This window comes from Erigeron canadensis, chromosome 8 (assembly GCF_010389155.1).
Source record: "Erigeron canadensis isolate Cc75 chromosome 8, C_canadensis_v1, whole genome shotgun sequence".
NCBI classification, from domain to species: domain Eukaryota; kingdom Viridiplantae; phylum Streptophyta; class Magnoliopsida; order Asterales; family Asteraceae; genus Erigeron; species Erigeron canadensis.
In genome coordinates, this window is record NC_057768.1 from 40060117 (window position 1) to 40082780 (window position 22664).

Below are 22664 nucleotides of genomic sequence, written 5' to 3' on the forward strand. Positions count from 1 at the left end.
AGTATGACTTTTATTTAATTACATGTCGAACTAAAATATAATATAATATAAGTAACTATACTACTTAATAAAACAAACCTACCTTTTTCCCTTTAAACTTTTCGCCTTTGATAAGACCAATATACCTTCAAACATCTTTGTATTCTATAAACACTATTAATGTTTCCTTATAATAATGTTAATAAAATAAATTACGACATACTTTTTACATTAATAACTTACATTACACGGCACCCCCACCCCCACCCCCACCATCACCGTTGCATTGCATCATGCGGGTATAACTCTAATATATTAAAACTCACTTTCACTCTAATAGAAAGGGAATTCTATTCTAGATCTCACTTTCCTTTTTTTTTTCACAGACATAAATTTAATCTACATATAAGTTATTTTTAAAAGTAAAAATTTATGTGTTTTTTTATTAATATATTACATTATTCTCTATGCTTTTTATTTTTTGTCTTCTTCTTCTGCTATAATTTCCAACTCATGCATCTGGAAAATATTTATTGTTAGTTTGTCCTTCATATTAAGAATTAATTATGTGAACTAAAAATATCACGATGCATCATTTTCTATATTAATAAACATCTTTTTTTATGTATAATAAAGAAGGATTGCTTTTTAAACTATTTTTAGAAACAATTATGATGTGTCATGTTTACAAATTTTTTCAAAATGTTTTTATCTATTTATGATGTCATATTTTAATCAAAAATCTTTTTAAAGATAAATAGCCCATTAAATATTTTTAAAATGTTTTCTTTTATTTATGATGTCTACAAATTTATTCTTTTATTCGAATCAAAGTAAATTCTTTTTAATATAATATTATAAAATGTCTTTTTATGTTTTCTTAATGCAATATATACTAATATATATAAATTATTATGTTAATTAATTTAATATCTCCAAACCGAGTTATAATATATCAATAACAAAAATTATATACACTTTTTAAGATTTTTTTTGCTTTTAAAATTTTAGTAAAATGCTTGAGTTGAACTCGAGTTGATTAACTAATAGTTACATATTTAGATATTTAATATTGTTAGTTGTGCATCATATTAAGAGCTTTTTTTTGAACATTCATATTAAGAATAGTTATGTGAATTAAAAATATCACGATACATCATTTTACATCTTAATGAATCTCTAGACATATAATGATGATAAGAGGTGACTCAACAGTACTATGGGACTAGGAGATCGCTTTAGGCCCCTAAATTTTTAAGGCCTCAAAATTAAATCTTGTATATTAGACTTAGTGTTTGAATTTTGGATTAAGTATCATTATATAATTTGCATTGCAGTAACGCCTTTTTGATTTTTGCATCAACATCTGCATATTTTTTTTATTACTTATAGTTCAATTACAAATAAAAAGCTACTTTTTTTTTACTTTAGTTTACATGGTAATGAACTAGGCCCCAAAATTAATCTCGTTTGAGGCCTCTAAAAACCTTAAGCCGCCGTTGATGATGATATGATATAAATATGTTTATTTTAGATATTCAATATTGTTAGTTGTGCATCATATTTAAGGATATAAGTTTTGTGAACTACAAATATATCATTGTACATCTTAATGAATCTCTAGAAACATGAATATGTTTATTTCAGATATTTAATATTGTTAATTGTGAATCATATTTAGGGATTAATTTTGCGAACTAAAAATACAAAGTGTGTCATTTTACATCTTAATTAATCTCTAAACGTATGATTAGCTACAGTACTGGTGCTGACGTCTTATTAATAATAATAATAATAATAATAATAATAATAATAATAATAATAAAAGAAGGACATGCTTAGAAACAGTACCGGTGTTGATGTCATGCTGACATCATCATTTTTAAAAAAATTTATTTAAAAATTTTAACAATAGTATAATTTTAAAGTTTATTATTTTTACCACTTAACTTTTAGGTTTTTTAACTTTAGTTTAACATTTTTATACAAACTTAAGTATAATTTACTTTTACAAAGTTTTTAATTTTTATCAATTAACTTTTGAGTTTTTAACTTTAATCAATAATCATCACATCTTTATTTTTTACTTTCAATCTCTTATTATAAGGTTTCTAACTTTTACTATTAAACTCTTGATTTTTTTCAACTTTGGCTATCCATTTTTTAAATTTTCTACCCTCTTATAGTAAATGTTAAACGTGTAAACTTTTAGGTAATGTTAGATGTATGTTTGCATGATGCGGCAGTGTTGCCCCGGATAAAAAAATTATTAGATGCAAAAGTATTAAATTACTCTTAATAAATATATACCTAGTATGAAATTTTTTTTTTTATAAATTATCAAATTTACATTAATAGAGTTCTAATCTTCTAAAATATTCCCGTTACCTCATTAACCCACTAGCCCATCACTGCTCGAAGAAGAGTGAGTTACATCGAAACTGGGGTTTGACCAACCAACTACACTACGCCAATTTCATTCCCCCACCCAAAGTCAAATCTAATTGTTGCAGCAGTAGAGTAGTACTCGTACTAAATATGAAGAAGAAGTTGAATACGATATTTTTCTTGTTTGCATTTGGCCTCTCCATTATGTTGGCCCAATCTGCCCAACAAGATTCCCTTCTTGGATCAGCCCGTGTTGTATTTCAGGTTCACTTTCACTAAATTACATTTCTTTTTTTCTCAATCTTTACTTTATATACATGTATGTATATGTATATGTGTAAGATTATGAATTCTGTTATTTTGGTTTCTGGGTTTGGTTTATTTCAGGAATGCTGCAATGTTCTCTGTTTTTATCTTAGATTTATCATTTATTGCAAAAAGTCTGATTTTTAAGTGCTACTGGTTTAGCTGATATGATGTGTTAGCTCTTAATTTAGGGGTTGCGTGTAAAAATATTCCTGGCTTTAAGAAACAAAGTTGATTTAGGAGAGTGCTTATGTGATTATGATGCAAAGATTTCTAATTATTTGTGATTGGATTGTTGATATAGCCTCAGACGTGTAGATTAGTTGGTTCCGCAGATAAAAGGGGCTTTTGGAGCCTTGGAGGTATATTAGGTTCAATCGCAACCCGAAACAAAAAAATGTATCTGATTTAGTAGGAAAATTTCTTGCTGAAGCTGGATCAGTTGGTTGGGCCAACATGGCTGCTTGGTTCGCCTTATTTACTTCTCACATGTTGGGCCTCGAGTTGTCTAGCATGGTCGGTTGGGATTGTGGTAATTTCAGTTGGTTGCTATAACTATGTGTTTGTGGTTATTAATGTGTCTATGATATGATATAACAAGCTTCTAGTTTAGGTCTATATTGTCATGTTTTCAGTTTACACTGTGAGTGATTGTTAGTTTTAACTAAAAATGCTACACCTTCTAATCAAAATTTGGTATCCATAGTTGTGATGGTAGGATAACTGGCTTTAGGGGAGGACCAAATGTGCCTTTAAATCGTGAAACAGTTTGGCAATTAAGTATTTGGACCCTGTATATTGCCTTAGGGTTAAACAGTATCTTAAAGTGGGATAATACAAAGCTTTCAATTTCAATATAGGCAAACAAATTTAACGTCAGGAACAAAGGACATATGTATAAAATTCGTGTCTTTTTGAGACCAGATATATGCATTTATAATGCATGAAATGTTGCAACCCTTTATTTAATACAGTTATAAAACTGTTAAACTGAAGAGACATACCTCTTCAAACAGGCAGATATATACCTGCGATTAATTTGGCGGGAAAAACTGTTAAACTTGTTGGAGTATTGAATAACACTTTCAGGCCGAGGCACTGCCCTGAACCCAAATTAGGGGGTGCTCCCCCCCAGACCCGGCAAGGGGTGCTGCCCTTTGAGTCTTTGACCCTTCAAGGGGGCGCAGCCCCCTTGACCCCCTGCCATATTAATGGATATCGTGTTAGCTCTAACGAGCATGCACTCCGCATCTCACCAACTTGTATTTGAGCTTAACCCAAGATCCCCTGGTCTCAAGTGAATCGCAATTACACAAAACAGCTGATGACACTACAATCACCAACAGTATTTTGTGGCATCTTTTTATGCTTGACTGTGTTCTGTATTATATGCCGAGTCCAGGTTATGTTGTCTTTTTGTAGGGTTAATTACACCTATATTTCCATTTATTGTATTGATTAATCCTATGCTTCAATACTATCTTGATTTCATCATTAGTAACGGTTATAATATGTTCAACTGTTATCTAAACTCTAAAGGCCACGATTTAAGAAGATTTGAAGCTTGTCTACGAGTGAATGTTTAATAGGTTGTTTGGCTTGCAAGTGAATGTTTAATAGAATAATAGGAAGTTTGGCTTTCTTTACAAAAATATGTGCATTAATAGAACATCACCAGACTGAGTAGCAAAAAGTCAACAAGTGTTATTAAGTGAGAAATGAGGTTGATGAACTATCAAAGTTCATTTTTTGCCAAAAATAAGTTCAAGTTTGATATATAATATCTCAACTTGAAAAGTAGAAGTAGCTATCACAGACTTGTTGATTACCATTACAAGTCAATATGATTATACAGAAACACAAAGAGACATGATAGACAATGTATAGATTTATCAATTAGATAGCTGTTAGATTATTTCTTAGTTGAAATAAAATACCGTTATAAATGTTATCTTTGCCAATTTTGGATGTAGACAAATTATGGGGACATCGAATTTGGTTTTTACCCTAGCGTGGCTCCACAGACAGTCGAACACATTTACAAACTTGTTCGTTTGGGGTGCTATAATACAAATCACTTCTTTCGGGTAACTTCTCAAACTGAGATATATTTGCCAAGGTATTGATGTATAATTTTATATATGGGTGACTAAAATGTGAGAATGGACCAGGTTGATAAAGGGTTCGTTGCACAAGTGGCTGATGTTTCTGGTGGGAGAACAGCTCCTATGAATGAAGAACAAAGGGAAGAAGCTGTAAAGACCATTAAAGGTGAATTCAGTGATGTTAAACATGTACGGGGAATTCTTTCAATGGGGAGGTAATGCCAATTACATATAATTTATCATTCTTTACTGTTTTACACTCTGCTCCCAGCTGCAGTGTTTTTAGTTAAACCTAGTCAATCATTAATGGCGGAGTTTAGTGGTATTTTGATAGAGTAGAGGACTGCAAGGCTTTAGTTGTAATTTGCAATTGTACACAAATATTCAATTTGATTAAGAGTGATGGTAGTTATGGATGGTAAGGGATCATGATTATTTAGGCCAGATACTAATAAGTCTTTGTCGACCACTTCATTTATGCAATTGGGTGATGACTTGATACCCGCAGTATGATTAATATGAATGTGGTCAACGAGAAATCTGATTAATAAAAATCCTGTTCGTCTATGCTACTGAAATTCTAATTTATTCTATTGGCGATATTTCTCAAAAAAGAAAGATGTTATTTAGTCTAGAATTGATAACTATATTCACAAAAGTTGATAACTACATTGAACTACAAAAGTCTAAGATACAAAACTCAAGGAATTAAAAGACCTGCAAACATTAGTGTGAGTTTGGTAGATTGAAATTCTTTTGATTTAGATTCCAAGATTAGGGAGGTGGTCACCTGGCAATGTACAAGGATTTCGTGCTTAAATTTCTAGACTTTTTGCAGCAGAGATTGAGCAACTTTTTTTAAAGCCAGAACCCTGGACTTTGCAAGCTCAAATATATATTATAGTTCATATTTCAAATTAGCGCAGGATATCTATTGTTTTGTATTCTTTAAGGTCAGTTATTTACACGTTTGACTTATTAATATTGTATCATCATTTTTGTTATAGGTATTCAGATCCGAATAGTGCTCAATCCTCATTTTCAATGCTTCTTGGAGATGCTCCACACCTTGATCATGAGGTTTGCTCATGTAACTTTCTATGAACTGACGCCATGATAAATTTGGATGACTTCTAAGAACTTTTCCTTTGTCTTCCTTAGTATGCAATTTTCGGCAAAGTTACCAAAGGCGATGAGACATTGAAGAAGCTTGAGGAATTACCTACTCGTCGTGAAGGGATATTTGTAATGGTATACATTTTCCAGTATTTTACGATCTCGCTACTGTCATCCACAGTGCGAGATTGATTCATGATACGTCCACACAAAGATGCATAAATTCTAAGTTAATAACACCTTGGAGCTTATATATAATACACACATACACTTACATATATACATGTATCATACACATACATTACTTTAATGAGACCAACAAAAGGCATAATTCTTCATGCTTCACATCAATGTTGGCATCAGTGTAGTATTGCAATATCTGTTGTTAGTGACACTAGTGTGTTTAAAACGGTTTCCGTTATTGACTGATGAGTAATCAATTTTTTTTTTTTGTTCTGTTCAGCCAACTGAGCGCATAACAATTCTGTCAACATACTATTATGGTGAGTATTTTTTATTTTAGAATGACATTCTAATCTACTCCTACTTCTAAAATAGACGCATGCTTGGGATGAAACCCAGGACTCTCAAAAAATCCCTATTAATCCACCCCACAAATGTGGGAAGTGGGACTCGAACCCAGGTGGATCCTCCCAAGGTCAAAGACCTTACCAATGGTGAGTACTTATGTATATGTTTTTCTTTACTCCTTGATTTCAATAAGCTAAAGTAACAACTATCAGGTTTATCATTCCTATTCTCCATATGATATATGGAACTAGCATCACATATTCACATGAACATAAAATTGATAAGTGAAGAGGTCTTACTAATTTCTTTTTTACATATAAAGTTAATAATATTTAGATAAATTCTTTGCAAACTGCTATTATGGAAGCTTTCATTATAGATTTATAACCCCCCTCATCAACCCTTGCAACTGAAATGTAAGGGGTATAAGTGGACTAAATGGAAAAGAACAGGGAAGTACAGGGCGTTCCTCTGTTTGTTTGAGTTTGACTGTGTTGTTTACAGGTGTTTCCCAGAAGCTTATATCATTGATTAGAAAATACGTGCATATAGTATACAAGATATGGGCCATAGCCCGTGATAGCTAAATACTATAGAGCTATTAACATTCATAGACTGGTTAATGTTAATAACCTTAATAATATCATGTTCATGCTCATTTCATAAGAAAATGAGGACGTTTGTGCTCTTTTCAATTCATTAGTTTAAATTTAAGTGCACACAAGCAAATGGAAACGGTCTGTTGAAGAACCGAAAAATCATAAATGGATACACAAACAGAAGGAATAAGCTACTACTTTCAAAATGGAGGGTTCAACTTAATAAATTTATGGTAGGAGGAGATATATGGAGGTGGTGGGCCGTAAGGACAACAAGGTTGTAAGTTGCGAGAACCGAGAATTTAGGATTTGGAAAGTGAAGTGAGGGTGGCAGGTTGAGGTTAGGGTTATGATACTAATACATGTAAAGGGGGTAAATGTACATCAGTACGTGCACATCGGCCCTAACAGAAATATAACAAACATAGGCGGAAGTTAGCCAACAAAAACAAACAAATTACGAAACATTAACAAACAAAAACATATTAATGAGACTTATGTTTTTATTTGCTATTTTAATTAAGCACAAATATTTTGTTCTTGTTCCTTCTTTGATAAATAAACAAACAGAATGAACTTTGCAGCAAACAGTTCACAGATTGTTCTGTTCATTTACACCTACCAACGAGCCTTGGTGCATATTTGATCCGCTATATAATATGAAAGTAAACAAATAGATAAGAAAAACGACATCTAAGCTTCTGTATATATGGGACTAATTTGTAGGAGTTTTGGTTAAATGGCTTTAAGTGATAAGTTGCCTTTAGCTGATGATTTAATGGGTTTAACTGACAGACACCGAAATGGAGACTTGTCAGCAGGATAAGTCAGTGCTTAAGAGGAGACTTGCTGCTTCTGCTGTCGAGATCGAAAGACAGGTACCATCTTGCAGTTTTAGTCTATCATTTCAATTTCAAAGAGATGCTTTCGTATGAGTAACAAATTTGTTTGACCTTACATGGAAAAATGAGCACTTCCATCTTATGAATGTAGCTGGGGTAATACGTGGCTTTTATTCTGTATTGAATGTTATTAGTACTTGCATGAAAAAGATGATAGTCACAATTTGATACTGACATACTGTTAAGTGAGTCTAAGGTTTTTACTTCATCCGTCCGATGAAAGTTAAAATATGTGACTCAGGGGCAGACATACATGGTCCACTTCCTACCTAAATACTCTGATCGTTCTTTTGTTAGTACAAACCAAAGACTTCATTATAATGCATCCTTTGGTAGAAAAAAGAGACAGTAAATACCCTAGTCAGAAATCTGAATCCACCATTGATTTGACATCGCGTATAGTCTAAGGAGATTCTCTGATTTCGGGAGGAAATTGGTACCGGAACTGTACCGAACCGGTTTCTTTTAACGTACCGGTTGGATACCGAAAATTTGGTAGCTAGTGATGTTTGTTATTAGCATTTAGGAGGCAGTTATTTTATTATGGTTGCTTTGTTTTCTTCTTTGTTTTTTTATCACAACTGTAAGTACCATAATCTAATATTATACTCGGCTCTTAAAAGCAAAGCCAGTGCCTTCTTTCTTTTTAGACTTTGGTAATATATATTATGGCAACGGTATTGTGGCATCTTCCACTTTCCCCGTTGTATTTCGGACTTACACAAACCATTGTTCATTCAATTTGTCAATAAAGATGAACCCCTAGTCAGAAAGATGTGAAGATAGGCAAACAGAGTACACTGATCTACGATTCAATGTATCTGTGTTAGATGTTGAATTCTAAACATTACTTGCCAAAAGTAACAACAACCAAATGGTTGCCCATCGCTATATCTTCTAGTGCACGTCAGTTGTCTTTGTCCTTTTACCCAATCAACACACACAAGGTTGTAAATATGGCTTTTGGTATCGTATCAGCCGACCCCCGATATGCGATATATCGGATATATCGGGGATATATCGGATACCCTAAATTGTAAAGGAGTTTATCTATATATATATATATATATATATATATATATATACACTAACAATACAATTTGACATAAGTTTACATACCTTTCAATCTTTCATTCACGCTGTTAAGAGAAAGCAGTGAATGGAAGTCAGAAACCCTATTTTTGGTTTTAACCCGTTTTTTTTTTTTTTTAAGTCAACTTTTTTTTTTTTACCGATATTGACCAAAATGGCCGATATTGACCGACATTTGACCAAAACGATAAGTTCACCCGATAACCCGTATTTCGTATCAGTTGAAGGCCGATATCCGATATATCACCGATATGGCCGATATTTGCAACCTTGAACACACACTCCTTTACACTTCCGGTATTAATTTCGGTATTACCAGTACCGAACCAACTGGTACATTTTGTCCCAACACCAAAACCGAATCCTCATCAGTACCTGTACCGGTTCAGGATCGGCTTTTCGTTTTTTTTGCTAATCTTTGATTTGATTATTTGCCAAATATCTAAATATCATCAAGTAAAGTACATATTAATTTTGTTGTGGTGAACTGGTGATTATAATCACATAGGTTGGTTTTAGTTGGAATATTTTGTAGAAAGGAGATGTTGCAATCCTCATAAGACCTCCAAAATAGGTTAGTTTGCTGGCATTATCCATTTTTTTAACAGCCTCTTGACTAAATTTAATTAACGGTCCATTCTGGTACATACTATTGCTAATATTGATTTGGGTCCACGACGTTCTTCTATTTTCCGTGGTCCTAAGGGAAAATCTTGGGTAAGCATGTTTCAATCATAATGGAAGTATGTAATCTTTAAGGAAAGTATGTTCTTTTTCTTTAGCATGAATTAAGACGCTACTTATTTTTTTGTGCAGAGGATGAGATGCTTCCCATGACCTTTTAATGAAGCAACAACAATTCTTGGGTATATATGTTATTTTGATACCATTGTCTTAGCTCATTTTTAGAAGATCATGTACAAAGTAAGTAGGACTTAAAGCTCTTTATTATGCAGAAAATGAAACAATGTAGCTGGCTAGTGAAGAAATGTCTAATTACTTGAAACATCCACCGATCGTAGATGGTCAATGTGGGCCTGGTTTCATTTACCTGCCGAGACAACCGAACCTTACTTCTCATAGACAGATCCATGTGCATATCACATGCTTAAGGTAAATAGGGTACTCTAGAACTTCATTGATGGCTACTTGAATACAGACACATGTGGATTGCGTTTGTTTGTTATGCTAATAGACAAGAATGAGGTGATGGTTCCTGGTGCTTTTATCGTGTCAATGTCAATTGTGTCTTCTACATTTCTTCACTTGAAATATATTTTTTAGGTGTGGTGTTTTATCAGAAACAAAATATATTATTATATTTGACAGATGTCCATTGGGGTTTGAACACATTAGCTCCCACCAGGCATCAAGATTTATGTTATGGGGGGAAAAGATTTGACTTATCTCTCTCAGGTGGTCGAATCTTGACAAATAAGCATTAAGGATTGTCTTCTGTGTGAAAAGATTTGACCTTTTTCCTCTCCAAGTATTCAAATCATGTTATATTTGCTTTTGCTTATTACCCCAAAACAATTCCCATTGTCCTTGTCAAGTGTACCATTTCCATCTCCATCGCTTCTACTGGTTTACAGCTTTTGTTTCTCTTACATTTATGGTTTTGCCTTAGATAAATATATTGATAAATGTTCATCAGGGTCATTGTATTCATGGTCAAAAAGTTGACTCTTACTTCTCCAGGTTATCAAAGAAAGACATATATACCATACATGAAAAAAACAAAACAAAAAAAAAAAATACACACAAATGCTGAAAATTTATTGGGGATGATATGTCTGAGGCTGGAGAATGGAGAATGTCCCTACAGCATAGGGCTGATTAGAAACACATCACATGGTTGAAAATTAGGTTTGACTTTTGTCTCATTTGACTCTTGCTTCTTCTAACATTTCCTATAGATGCATGAGGATAAGGCATGGTCCTTTTTTGGACATAAAGGGAACAGTTACATATATGTTTAAGATTATGATAACCGTAATCCGTAACCCTTGGGACTATGATTAGCACTTAGTAAAGTGTTGCACATTACGGCTGATTATTATTTGTACGGAGTGGTTTAATTTATGTATAATAGTCTTCTGCGTGTTAACCATAGTCATGGGCAAATGGTTGATAGACGTTGATGGAATTGACCAGGTCAACTAACAATTGTATATGCTGAACTTGTAGACTAATGTTTTAGAAATCAACGGTATGTTTGTAGTTGTACAATGCCATTATTAGGGGGACAAAGAGGGACTGAGATGTTCGACATTTAGTGAGAAGTATCATGTGAACCAAAATTCCTCTCAATGTGTTGTAATAATTAGTTACAATGGATAACCGATATTTCAGATTTAAGTTAGCAGGAAAAAGAAAATATTTACTTAGTTGTGGATGATTTAAAAGGCCCATTTTTAAGATGCACCTCTTCCACTTTAGCCGTTGCTTTTCTTTTGTTATACGTCGGCGTGTCATGATTGTCGTAAATGGTGTGGGCAATGCAGCAACCATGTGCAGGTTTGACATGACAGTACAGACACGCGGATACGGCTAGATCTCCCATACCATTTGCTCTCAAGAGTATCTTGGCAACTAAAGTTCTATGACCATTTATTTTATCTGCTAGGGTCGAAAAGAGGACTCCCCCGAGTCTTTCTTATTCAAGAGCTGGCATCAATGTAGGGAGGGTCACAATGTCTTTGACTTTCTCATTAGCAACCACAACATCCCGTATTTTCAGAAACGATTTCAATAGTTTCAAATCTCTGAGCCGCCATATCAACAACAATATTCTTAATTTCAATCACCACCTCCAATAAAATCCAAAAGAAGTAGTCGACTCTTCCTCTCAACCAATTGTCGGCAAAGAAGTTAGTGCTCTAAGAACGTCGTGAAACAATAATGATAAAATACTTTAATTCTGTAAAATTTGAGTCATATATAGCTAACGCGACCCACATTTGGAAAACTCCAAAAGGGCGAACTTTCAATATGTATACGTATGAAAATTTTGTGACAATTTTCATAGTGAACTACCATGTTTGTTGTGTACAATTAACAGGAAACCAAAAACGAAAACGTCCAAAGCCTATAACATCGTAATGTGTGCATTTGTGTGTGTGTGCGCCCGCATGTATATACGCCGAGTGTAGGTATTTGCGCACACGCTAGGGGACGTGCACACACAAACATATGTGTACGCGCACATGTGTACGTATGTAACTAATTTGGGGCTTCAAATCTTATAGTATAAGAATGTATATTAATTTATTTGAGACAATAAGTTAGTTATCTCGACTACTAGCTACAAACTTATGTCTCCAAGGAGAGTTGGTTAGTGTTTTGGGGTTCAGATCTTTACTAACTACCTAAATTTCAATTCTTCATGTTGCAATGTTGGGGCCAACCTTCAGGCACGTAGTAATGTGGTATGGTTGGTTTCAAATAGAAAAATTCTATGAATATATAAATTGATAGATTTTAAAAAAGACATTGAATCAATATTATAATCATACATTGTCTTTTATAATAATAATGTGACTTGAAAAGCTGATTAACATTGCCATATCTTAATCATTGAAAGCGGATCGGAGGATCTGAGCAAGTGCAGTAAGGATGATCGTACGTATAGCTAGGATCCTGATATTTTTTGTTTAATTTATGGTTGTACATATGGGATTAGGTTATTTCAACTTTATAGGTGAAGTTGGAATAATGATCATTTAAATATGAACTTTTTATCTTAACCATTAGATTTAATCTATTGGTTGAAGTTATTTTAACTTTATCTATGAAATTGAAATAACTTTAAAGGATCTTAATCCATATGTATGGATGTACTTGATCAACATTTTTTCATTAAGAGTTTCCCAAATATAAAAAAGTAGGATATAAAATGTAATATGTTAAATGTACAAGGTTGTTACAAAAACCCCAAGATGAAGTAAATCACAAGTACACAAAAGCCTTAAATTTTATAGTATAGTTTTTCGTTATACGAGGCATATTATTGATCCCTATACTATAATTCATTTCTTCTAGCTAGTCATATATTTTAAAATGTTATAGAATTAATATTTGTGTTTACTATATAGTATACACTTATATCATAACTAAGTTTAAATACATATTTATAAGATGAACATACCATGAAAATGATATAATGGTTGTTATCAGTTATCTGTTAATTTAAAGATTTATATGTGGACCAAGACATGCCTATAGGCACATGAGAATCGAACATGGGTAGACACCCTAATTTAATGTGTTTTTGTTTGGTGCCCGAAATAGATCCATGCATTCACTGTGGTCTAAATTGTATTCTATTGTACTCGTATATATTAGAGCTCAACTCAATAATAAAGAGACAACTTATTTACATATGTACCCCTACACTTGGCATCTAGGGACTATTGGCCTCAAAATATAAAACCTAAAACATTATTGGATCCCCCATTCTGACAGCAATTACCATGTCCCAAAGTCGTTGAAGGTTAACACAATTATTATTAGCACAGTATATTTTAACGTCCTGTCAGAATGATTATTTTGGACCTTCTTATTTCCCAATAAGTATGAAGACCCGTGGGAGAGAGGTCGGATTTACGTCATGTGACGTCATCTAGCAAGGAGCCCTTTAAAAACAATGGAACGAGTCAACTATTTATAGGATGAACTTACGCCATGTGACAACTTAATTAATTAGGAGTGCTAAGTATGTTTAAAGTTGGATAAATATGTGCATATATATATATATATATTACTAGATGTGTACCCACGCGTTACGACGGCAATAACAAATTACAATATGTTCTACGCTTACCATTTAATTCAAAGGCCATTTATAAACGAGGTTCATTGTACATGTGTGTGATGTACTTTTGGGGGTTGAAACTTTTTAAAGGTATTTTAGTCTAATTGTATATGTGATATATATATATATATATATAGATCAAAAAGAAAAAAGAGTAATATAGTTTTTTTAAGTTCTTAATTACTTAAAGATGAGGATCTAGTTTGATTTATAAGAGAACGAGGGTCGTTGGTGTCCGCCCGTTGCGGCGGTTAAACGGCGATGATAATACAAAATAGTGGAGGAAGAATCGATATGCGTGTGTGTAAATAGAAATGAGAGAAAGAAGTGAATGTGTGTTAGATTTTGGCAGGGTGTTTGTCAGTTTGTGTTTAGAGATATATAATTAGAGGTAATGTGTGAATTAGGGCAATATGAAAATATTGAAAAGATTGTTGAATTTCTTAAAATATGGAGTCCAATATGTTTTATAAAGGATTATAGATATAGATATGTGTAAAGTGAATTTAAAGTTGTCTGACACCTAAGCTTAAGTGTGAAACCCTCACATACTAATATTTTACGAGAAACATTTTTTTTATTAATAAATAAATGATTGGGCCCCTATGAATTTTATGATTTAAAAAATTAGTATGTTAATATTTCACACCTAAGCTTAGATACCTGACAGCCTTATATTATCATCCCCGTAATATATATGCTTAAAGTTGGATGAATATGTACGTAAAGTGTGTGTAAACTACGTAGGCCGCCTTCTTCAAAAGGATAGCGCGGAAACTCAGCCATATCGACACTTCAGACGGTGTGGATGGCAACTTGTAGAGAACTTAGGTGCTTCTTTTGGGAGGATATATATCTCACTCAATAATATTCTAAACATTTTGACAGCTTAAAGTTAATTTGTTGCACGCAAATGTACGTGTCTCCAAATTAACAACGTACGTATATTTGTTTTTAATAAGAAATTAGTGAGATAACTAGCTAGTATATTTGTTTTTAGTAATTAGAAATTTGGTCTCAACAACTAACATTCTTTTTATATATATTTTAAAGAAAAAAACATTTTGCTCACAGTTAAATTAAAAGCTAAAACATCAAACTTTCAAGGTTTCGTGGTTGGTAGATAACTAGAATTTAAATAAGGGGAAAAGAGTGGATTAAGAAGATTTGTAGGGTTTTAGCTAGCCACATGCACACCTAGATTCAAATTTAGGAAACTACACATATTTGTAGTAGTATCTATTCCAGGATGTGCTAACACATGCATATACATGGCTAGGGTGTGACGAGACCCTCCCCCATCAAATCAATTAAGATTAATTGTCACGTTGCCATTAGATGTAAAAATAATGAGTATATTGCTATGTCTGATTATTGGCTTGGTATTTTTAAAATAAATATATTATCAAGATATATGGGATAATTAATTCAATTCCAAGCTAGACTCTCACAAACGTACACAAAATTAATTAAGCTTCGATTTTTCTAATTTAGTTTGAAAAGCACAAAAATTTGATTTGATATATATAGATCATCCTTTATATATAATCCGTTTGTAGTAATTAAAGTAACCTTAATTAAAAAAAAGAGCTAGATACAGGACTTTAGTTTTCTCTGGTTAATTTAAAGTCGAGCAAAGCAACAAGCTAGATGTAATGTAACATGGGAGAGTTGTGCGATTTCTCGATCGTACGTACTCTTATCTTGGACCATATCTAGCATCTTGCTACTACGTACGTCGATCGATATTCATATAAGTAATCTACATATTCTCTATATATAAAAAACAAGAAATTAAGTTATTGTGATTTCAAGCTATAAGCATGCATGTTTCAAATTAAGTTAATGTGATTTCAAGCTATAAACATGCATATTCTCTACTAGGTGATACTCGTGCGTTGCACCGGGCTTTTCTATTTTCTTCACAATTCATCGTAAATAACATGTAATTAAAAGATCTTATAACTTCAAATGAATAATCATATATGATAAAATAAATGATCATATACATTCAATAATAAAATGTTTTTAAAAAGCTGAAGTTAATTAGTATGTATTACAAAGAAAAAGTTATAAAATTGATTGGATTTAAAGAACAATTAATATAAGGGGGAAGCATATGTTTATCGGGCTGTACATTTTGTTGGGTACTGTAGGGTTATATTCAGGGGTAGTCATGTATATTTATAGAATATGAAGGTTGATTTGGTAACTTTATGTTCACCGGGCTGTATATTTTGTTGGGTACTGCAGGGTTATATTCGGTGGGTAGTCATATATATTTATAAAACATGAAGGTTGATTTTGTAACTTTATGTTTAATTTTTGTATATGCAATACCTAATGTAGGTACAATTGTGCAGTACCTAATATTTTCCCTTAATATAAACAAAAAAAGAGTTATAGATGACTTAAAAATCAAAACATTCGATCCTTTTTTACTTTTGACTTTTAAAAGAACAACATTCAACTGGCTGGGCATGATCAAAAATTGGATTGTTCATTTATATCATAATAATTATAATTAAAAATAAAGTGAAGAAAAAGATAAAAATAATCATAAATGGATTAAAGCAATTATAAATGAATTTAAAACCACTCTTGAGATCGATTTGGGAGATGGACAGAGGTCATGTGTTCTTTAGTATGCACTTTCTATCTAGTATATTTTGACTTTAAAGATATATATGTATAATAATATGTACATATTTTATAGGGTTATATATATCTAGAGATGTATGTACATTTTTTTAATTATGTGAAATAAACTTTCATCCGGTTTATTGTATGTAATTAACCTCTAAATTTGAACAATTTGTGTAAGAAATTAGTTGGATGCTGACGTGGTACCACCTGACTTCAATCTGAGACGTGACACAATGAGTGTCCTCAGCATCAGCATTAGCTCGTTGCTTACAAAGTTAATTACATACACTAAACCAGATGAAATTTTTTTACATGTGTCAAATTCTTATGTATTTCCCATTTAATTTTTCTATTATTTATACTCCACTCCATCCAATGTAATTCCTAATCACTATTAGTTAGCAACAAATAAATGTTAAATAATATAGTTGATATGACATACTGTATTTGTTTAGTTGTCATTTTTTTCTATTTTTGTTAAATGTATATAAACGTATTATTTTATTTTATAATTATTTTTATTATTATATTTAATTAGTATTAATTTTATGTTGTTACTTTTACTGTTGTTCTTATTACTATTATTATTACTTTCACATAATAATTGTTATAATTAAATATTATGTTTATTTAGTCATGTTTTAACATGTTTAACATATATCACATATTCATAAGCTATAATTTTATTATTTGTATCAATCGTAAACTTATAATTTTTAAAATATCATAAATTAAAAATAATAGTGTATCTATCATAAATGATTCTAGGCCAAAGAAAAAGTTAGCTTTTCCTAAAGATACATATTATTACCCATCAAAAAAGCTTACAGACGTAGACCATCTCCTAATAGGCTAGGAAACCACCCGATATTAGACATAATGTATTCAGGCATAACGACCTTGGTGATGGGAGTTGTGACCATGGTACGTATGACATACATGCCGCAAAGCTAACAAATTCCACATTCTACTTTAGTGGCATTCATGAAGATGATGATGATATGAGAAAAAACCAAAAGCGGTATCACAAAGGTGCAAGCACTATGTGACTCTACTGGTGAGTGGTGGCATCACCCGTGTTTTTGTACAAACACTATCTAGGTGAAACTTGTGCATTGTACGACCTATTTTGTTTCTTAGTAAATTCAACACAATAACATGCAACAAAAAGGATGTTGTACCCGTTCGTTGGACGGACTCGTTAATACTAAATATTACCCATTAGTACTATTCTTATTACTTTTTACTATTAAATATCGTGTTGTAATGAAATTGAGAAAATGAACGTAAAACAATAACGACAACATTGGGTTAAAATATAGTTTATCTTTATCAAACTTAAAAATGTGTTAATTTTAGTGAAGTTAAGTATGATTAAACAAATAACGATGATAATAGATATACGTGGGGTTACTAATAATATTTTTAACTATTACCTAACTTATTATAAATAAATTAAGATGATTATATATAACATAATCAATAACCTGCATAAATATAAATTGTTTATATGACAAGAAATAATATATTTTAAATAACAATAGCAAAATAACGACAACTACTATACGAAACCAATAAATTTATGGAAAAAAAAAAAGATGCACAATATCGGGGGAAAAAAAGAAAAAACAAACTATTATAGTAGTATTAACTATGAGATGATCTAGTAAATATTTTGATGGTTAAAAATGACACTTTTTGATAGTAAAAGTAAAATTACATCTAATATATAATTTGATATTCAAACCATCTAAGCTCATAGGTTTACAAATTATTGCAAAAATATATAATGCGGAATAACGGAAATGATGTGAACTAATATATAAAATTTAGTTGATGATAGCTACAATCTAATAAATCAAAATAAATATAAGAAAATTATGTGTAATAATTTTTATATATGTTAAGAAAAATCAATGTTTCATAAAAAGAAAAAAAGTTCAAGTGAGAAAGCAATTAATTAGTAGTATAATCAAGAAAGAGATGAAAAATTAACAAATGATACTGTACATGTTTTGGAAAACAAAATGCAAAAGACAACTGATATGATATATATATTATAAATAGAAATTTATCAACATAAAACAATAGAGCAATTGGCTAGAGCTCTCTCCCATGAAACAATAGGTCACGCGTTCGACTCCCAGCACAGACAGCTTAATTTTTTATGATTAACACTAATACTTAGGTGGAAGGTGACGTGGAATCTGATGTGGCGAGTGGAATAATATGGTGATGACACATCATAAAATGCTGACATGGCAGGCTCAGAGAGTGCCACGTGAGCACTTTCTGATAGCCTTTTATATATCTACTAGAATTTTTTTACCCGCACGATGTGCGGCTGCTTTAAAAAGGTGCTCAATAAAGTGAGATTTGAGTTAAACTTGCTTAAAAAAACATTTAATGAAACGCTTAATATGAACAAATGAGTTAGTGGAATGGATCAATAATGATCGTAAAAAAAAACGTATGGACGAACAATCTATTTAGTTTCAGTTAATTAAATTAGCAATAACGTATTCATTATCCAATCATTAAACTAATTGTTATATACACTTGTTTTGAACTAACTCTTCGTCTATCATCATAATATTTTTCTTATCATCACAATGAAAAATTGTATTGTTAAAAAACAAAAGAAAAAAGAGATTATATTAACCATTATCATAAAATTCAAAAAAAGATAAAAGAATTAAACCAAAAGTTGTACATAATTTTCATAGTGATATGAACGAAAGAATTAACATAACTCTTTCAGAAAGTTATGATATTATACAAAGATCTTAACTCATATAAGATGAATATAATTTAGTGGTGATAAAAAGCTTATAAACTTTAAATATTGCCACTAATGATTAATGCGATGAGAGTTACAACTAACCAACGGCCTGAACAAACTTTCATAAAATCACCATAAAAAAACGAAAGGAACCTCATATAAATGTTGAATAAAAAAGATAATGAAATATCATTAGGTATAGACGTGATTTTTTAAACTAAAGAGAATATATCATTTTATCTAAAGAGAAGATCTTAGATTCTTACAATATATATATTTATTTATTTTAACATATATACGTTCATTTGTTTTTTAAATATATAACTTATTTAAAGAAAAATATGGAGTTGACACATAGGATAAAATCTTATGTGGCAATTTTTCAAATTAGTTTTAGATTGCATGAGGGCTTTAAAATGTTTGGTTAACTATTGTTTTATAACAGTTATAGATATAGATTTATTTTACGAGTTGTGCTTATATAACACTTGATATAACATATATGAATTGATTGAGTTTTAAATGTATTTTTCATTGATATAACTTTTATATATATAACACAAGCAAAGATATTTACGGTTAAAGTCGGAAAAAAAAATTTAACAAATCAAAATAGGACAGACGGGTTGAGCTGATAAAATTCCCTAAACTTCGCATTGTTTTGTACTCGTATTTGTGAAAATATTAAATTAGGAAAAAAGAAATATCTTATTTTTAAAAATTAATTTTTTTTTAAGCCTTAAAGATCATAATGCATATGTAAGGAGGCCCCTCTCCCTCCCCTTTGATATCTTCCTGTTTAAAAGCCAACCTAAGTTCACATCTTTCTTCCCATGCAAACTTTGTCATCAACTTTTGACCTCTACATTAATCCTCTTAATCTATCGTTGAACTCTTTCTTTGTGACCGATCGATAATGTCTAGCAGAAGATCTCGCTCTCGGCAAGCTGGCACGTCGACGATTAACGACGCCCAAATGGCTGATCTAGTTTCCAAGTTACAACAACTTATTCCTCATGACATTAATCAAACTAAGAGTTCCAAGGTAACTTATCTCTTAATTATTGATCACCTTTCTTAATATATATAGACCTACTATACATTTTGAGGTTTATATGCTGCAAGTGATGCCATCAAACCAAAATTAATTCCAACTATAAAGTATTTAAAAAAAAAAAACATAGCCAATAATTGGGCCTGCCAAGTAGTGTTACACTAATTACTAAATTACTACCTTCAACTAATTTGAAGTTGATTAACTTGGCCATAGGTTCTTGTGTGGTTTTCCTTGCCTTTAGGTAGATAAGTAGTGTGATACGGTTCACATTTCACACAACACACATCACACAAACACATTATTTGCATTAAATAAATTCTTGTGGTGCGCACCTAACGCAAGTAGCTAGTAGTTTACTTCCTGTTGGGGTGCATGTGACTGTGTTGGACTCATTCAACCATATACAATATGTGTATGTTTAAACTTCAAAGATACTAGCTATGTGGATTCTCTGTCACAACAGTTAGTTTTAATGAAACAAATATATTTTCATCAAAAGGTATCTTTTACAGTGTTACGTACGTTATAATATACATGGAAAACTGAGGATGGTATTATTTCGTACTTAAATCGGATGAAATACACCCACACATCTTAAATTTTTAATATATCTTGTCCAAGAAAACAAAAGTCACGTACATGTTGTTTGAGAACCATTAAATTAAATATTACTCCATAAAATAATTTGGGGAGGATTTCACCCAATTTAATTGTGTAACACCATCACATTCACTTCCTGTTATAATATTATATCTTTATATATACTAAAAGTCAATTGATCAAACCCCAATGGACCAATCACAACCTTCGCTTTTTCTAAATTATCAAATTAAGCATATGACTTAATTCAATTTATTAAAATTAAGTTTTGTTATTTATACTACTACTACGTAATAAAGAAAATATACCCCGGTGAAAGTTACATAGAGAGAATTGTCTAAAATACCGCTCCCCATAAAAAAACTCAACTATTTCCATTTGCAGTCATTCACACACACGCTCTCAATATCTATTGCTCTTTCTTTCATATCCAATCATTAATGGTATCATATCCGCTGTAACACGCGATTACCATACTAGTATATATATATATATATAATAAAATGATATTACAAAAATGTTCTTATTAGTGTAGTATATGTGATTTGGCCGAATTGATCTATTTTTATTTTAATTGGTACTTAATAATTTTATATAGTGTATACATATATATATGTTTCACTTTGAGTATATTCGTACTAATAATAAATAGTATAGTGAGTTATGAGTAATAAAGATAAAATTGTACATTTGGTCGTTTTGTCGTAAGTCGTAACAAATTAAGTTAGGTGAAAGTTGAAAGTACGTATCATCGTCATTTTGTGATAAAGAGCAAATATATGGCTAATATATATCTATATTTTTTTATAATCCCTTATAAAGATAATTGGGATTAAGAGATTATGCATATTTTTTTCTTTCTAAAATACTCCTACTTAAACATAAAATCCTTATATACCATCATTTGTCTCATTCTATCTAATAATCATTGCACACTCTCATCGACCTTCTATCACCATCCGCCGCCACCCTCCTTCTCCACCACCTCCCTCGATCTCCACCACTGCCTCCCTTTTATAATGTTGTTCTTACCTTCTAGCCGTCGCAACGCACGGACACTATGTTACGTATTTTAATTAGACTTTATTTTTGGTTTCTTTGCCTAGCTAATTAAAGTCATATTAAGATATAACGTAATTTATATCTATACTACATAATAAAAAGAATAGTCTGCATGTTAAAAGTTATATAGAAAAAATGTCTAAATTACCCTCCACTCCCCTTTTCATTTGTAGTAATTCACACATACGCAACTCTCTCTTAATATTTCTCTCTCTCTCTCTCTCTCTCTCTCTCTTTTCATTTACAGCATGTTAATGGTATCCGCTGCAATGCACGAGTATATATCATGCTAATGCGTAATAATTAAAATATATTCTTAATTCTTGTGTGTAGGTTTCAGCTTCAAAGGTGTTGCAGGAGACATGCAATTATATTAGAAGCCTGCACAGAGAAGTCGAGGACTTAAGTGAAAAGTTATCAGAGCTTTTGGACTCCACAGACACCAACAGTGCTCAAGCAGCCATTATTAGGAGCTTACTTATGTGACCTATATATATTATAGTAGCTAATTATTACAACAATACATTCTGATTCTGTATTAGTTAATTTAATCATATAATTAATATGCATTTCTTCCTAATTACGAGTAGTTTTTCTTCTGGGCCAGGTTTCTTATTAATCACCGGCCATGCATGTATTACTATATACTTCTACCATATTTAATACTATATATATTTTGGTTA

The 22664-nt window shown here is 31.5% G+C and overlaps 2 protein-coding genes across 2 annotated transcripts; both read left to right on the forward strand.

The window, feature by feature from the left end:
• The first annotated feature begins 2367 nt into the window (after positions 1 to 2367).
• Positions 2368 to 10368, forward strand: LOC122580688 (peptidyl-prolyl cis-trans isomerase CYP23). Its single transcript, XM_043752954.1, has 9 exons — positions 2368 to 2631; positions 4647 to 4760; positions 4845 to 4993; positions 5786 to 5858; positions 5940 to 6029; positions 6358 to 6397; positions 7820 to 7902; positions 9835 to 9884; positions 9975 to 10368. Exons 1-8 carry the CDS (start codon positions 2518 to 2520, stop codon positions 9853 to 9855), a joined length of 684 nt encoding a protein of 227 aa, XP_043608889.1. The 5' UTR covers positions 2368 to 2517; the 3' UTR covers positions 9856 to 9884; positions 9975 to 10368.
• Positions 10369 to 20047: 9679 nt separating this feature from the next.
• Positions 20048 to 22664, forward strand: LOC122579176 (transcription factor PRE6-like). Its single transcript, XM_043751288.1, has 2 exons — positions 20048 to 20307; positions 22315 to 22664. The coding sequence occupies exons 1-2, from the start codon at positions 20179 to 20181 to the stop codon at positions 22465 to 22467; spliced, it is 282 nt and encodes a 93-aa protein (XP_043607223.1). The 5' UTR covers positions 20048 to 20178; the 3' UTR covers positions 22468 to 22664.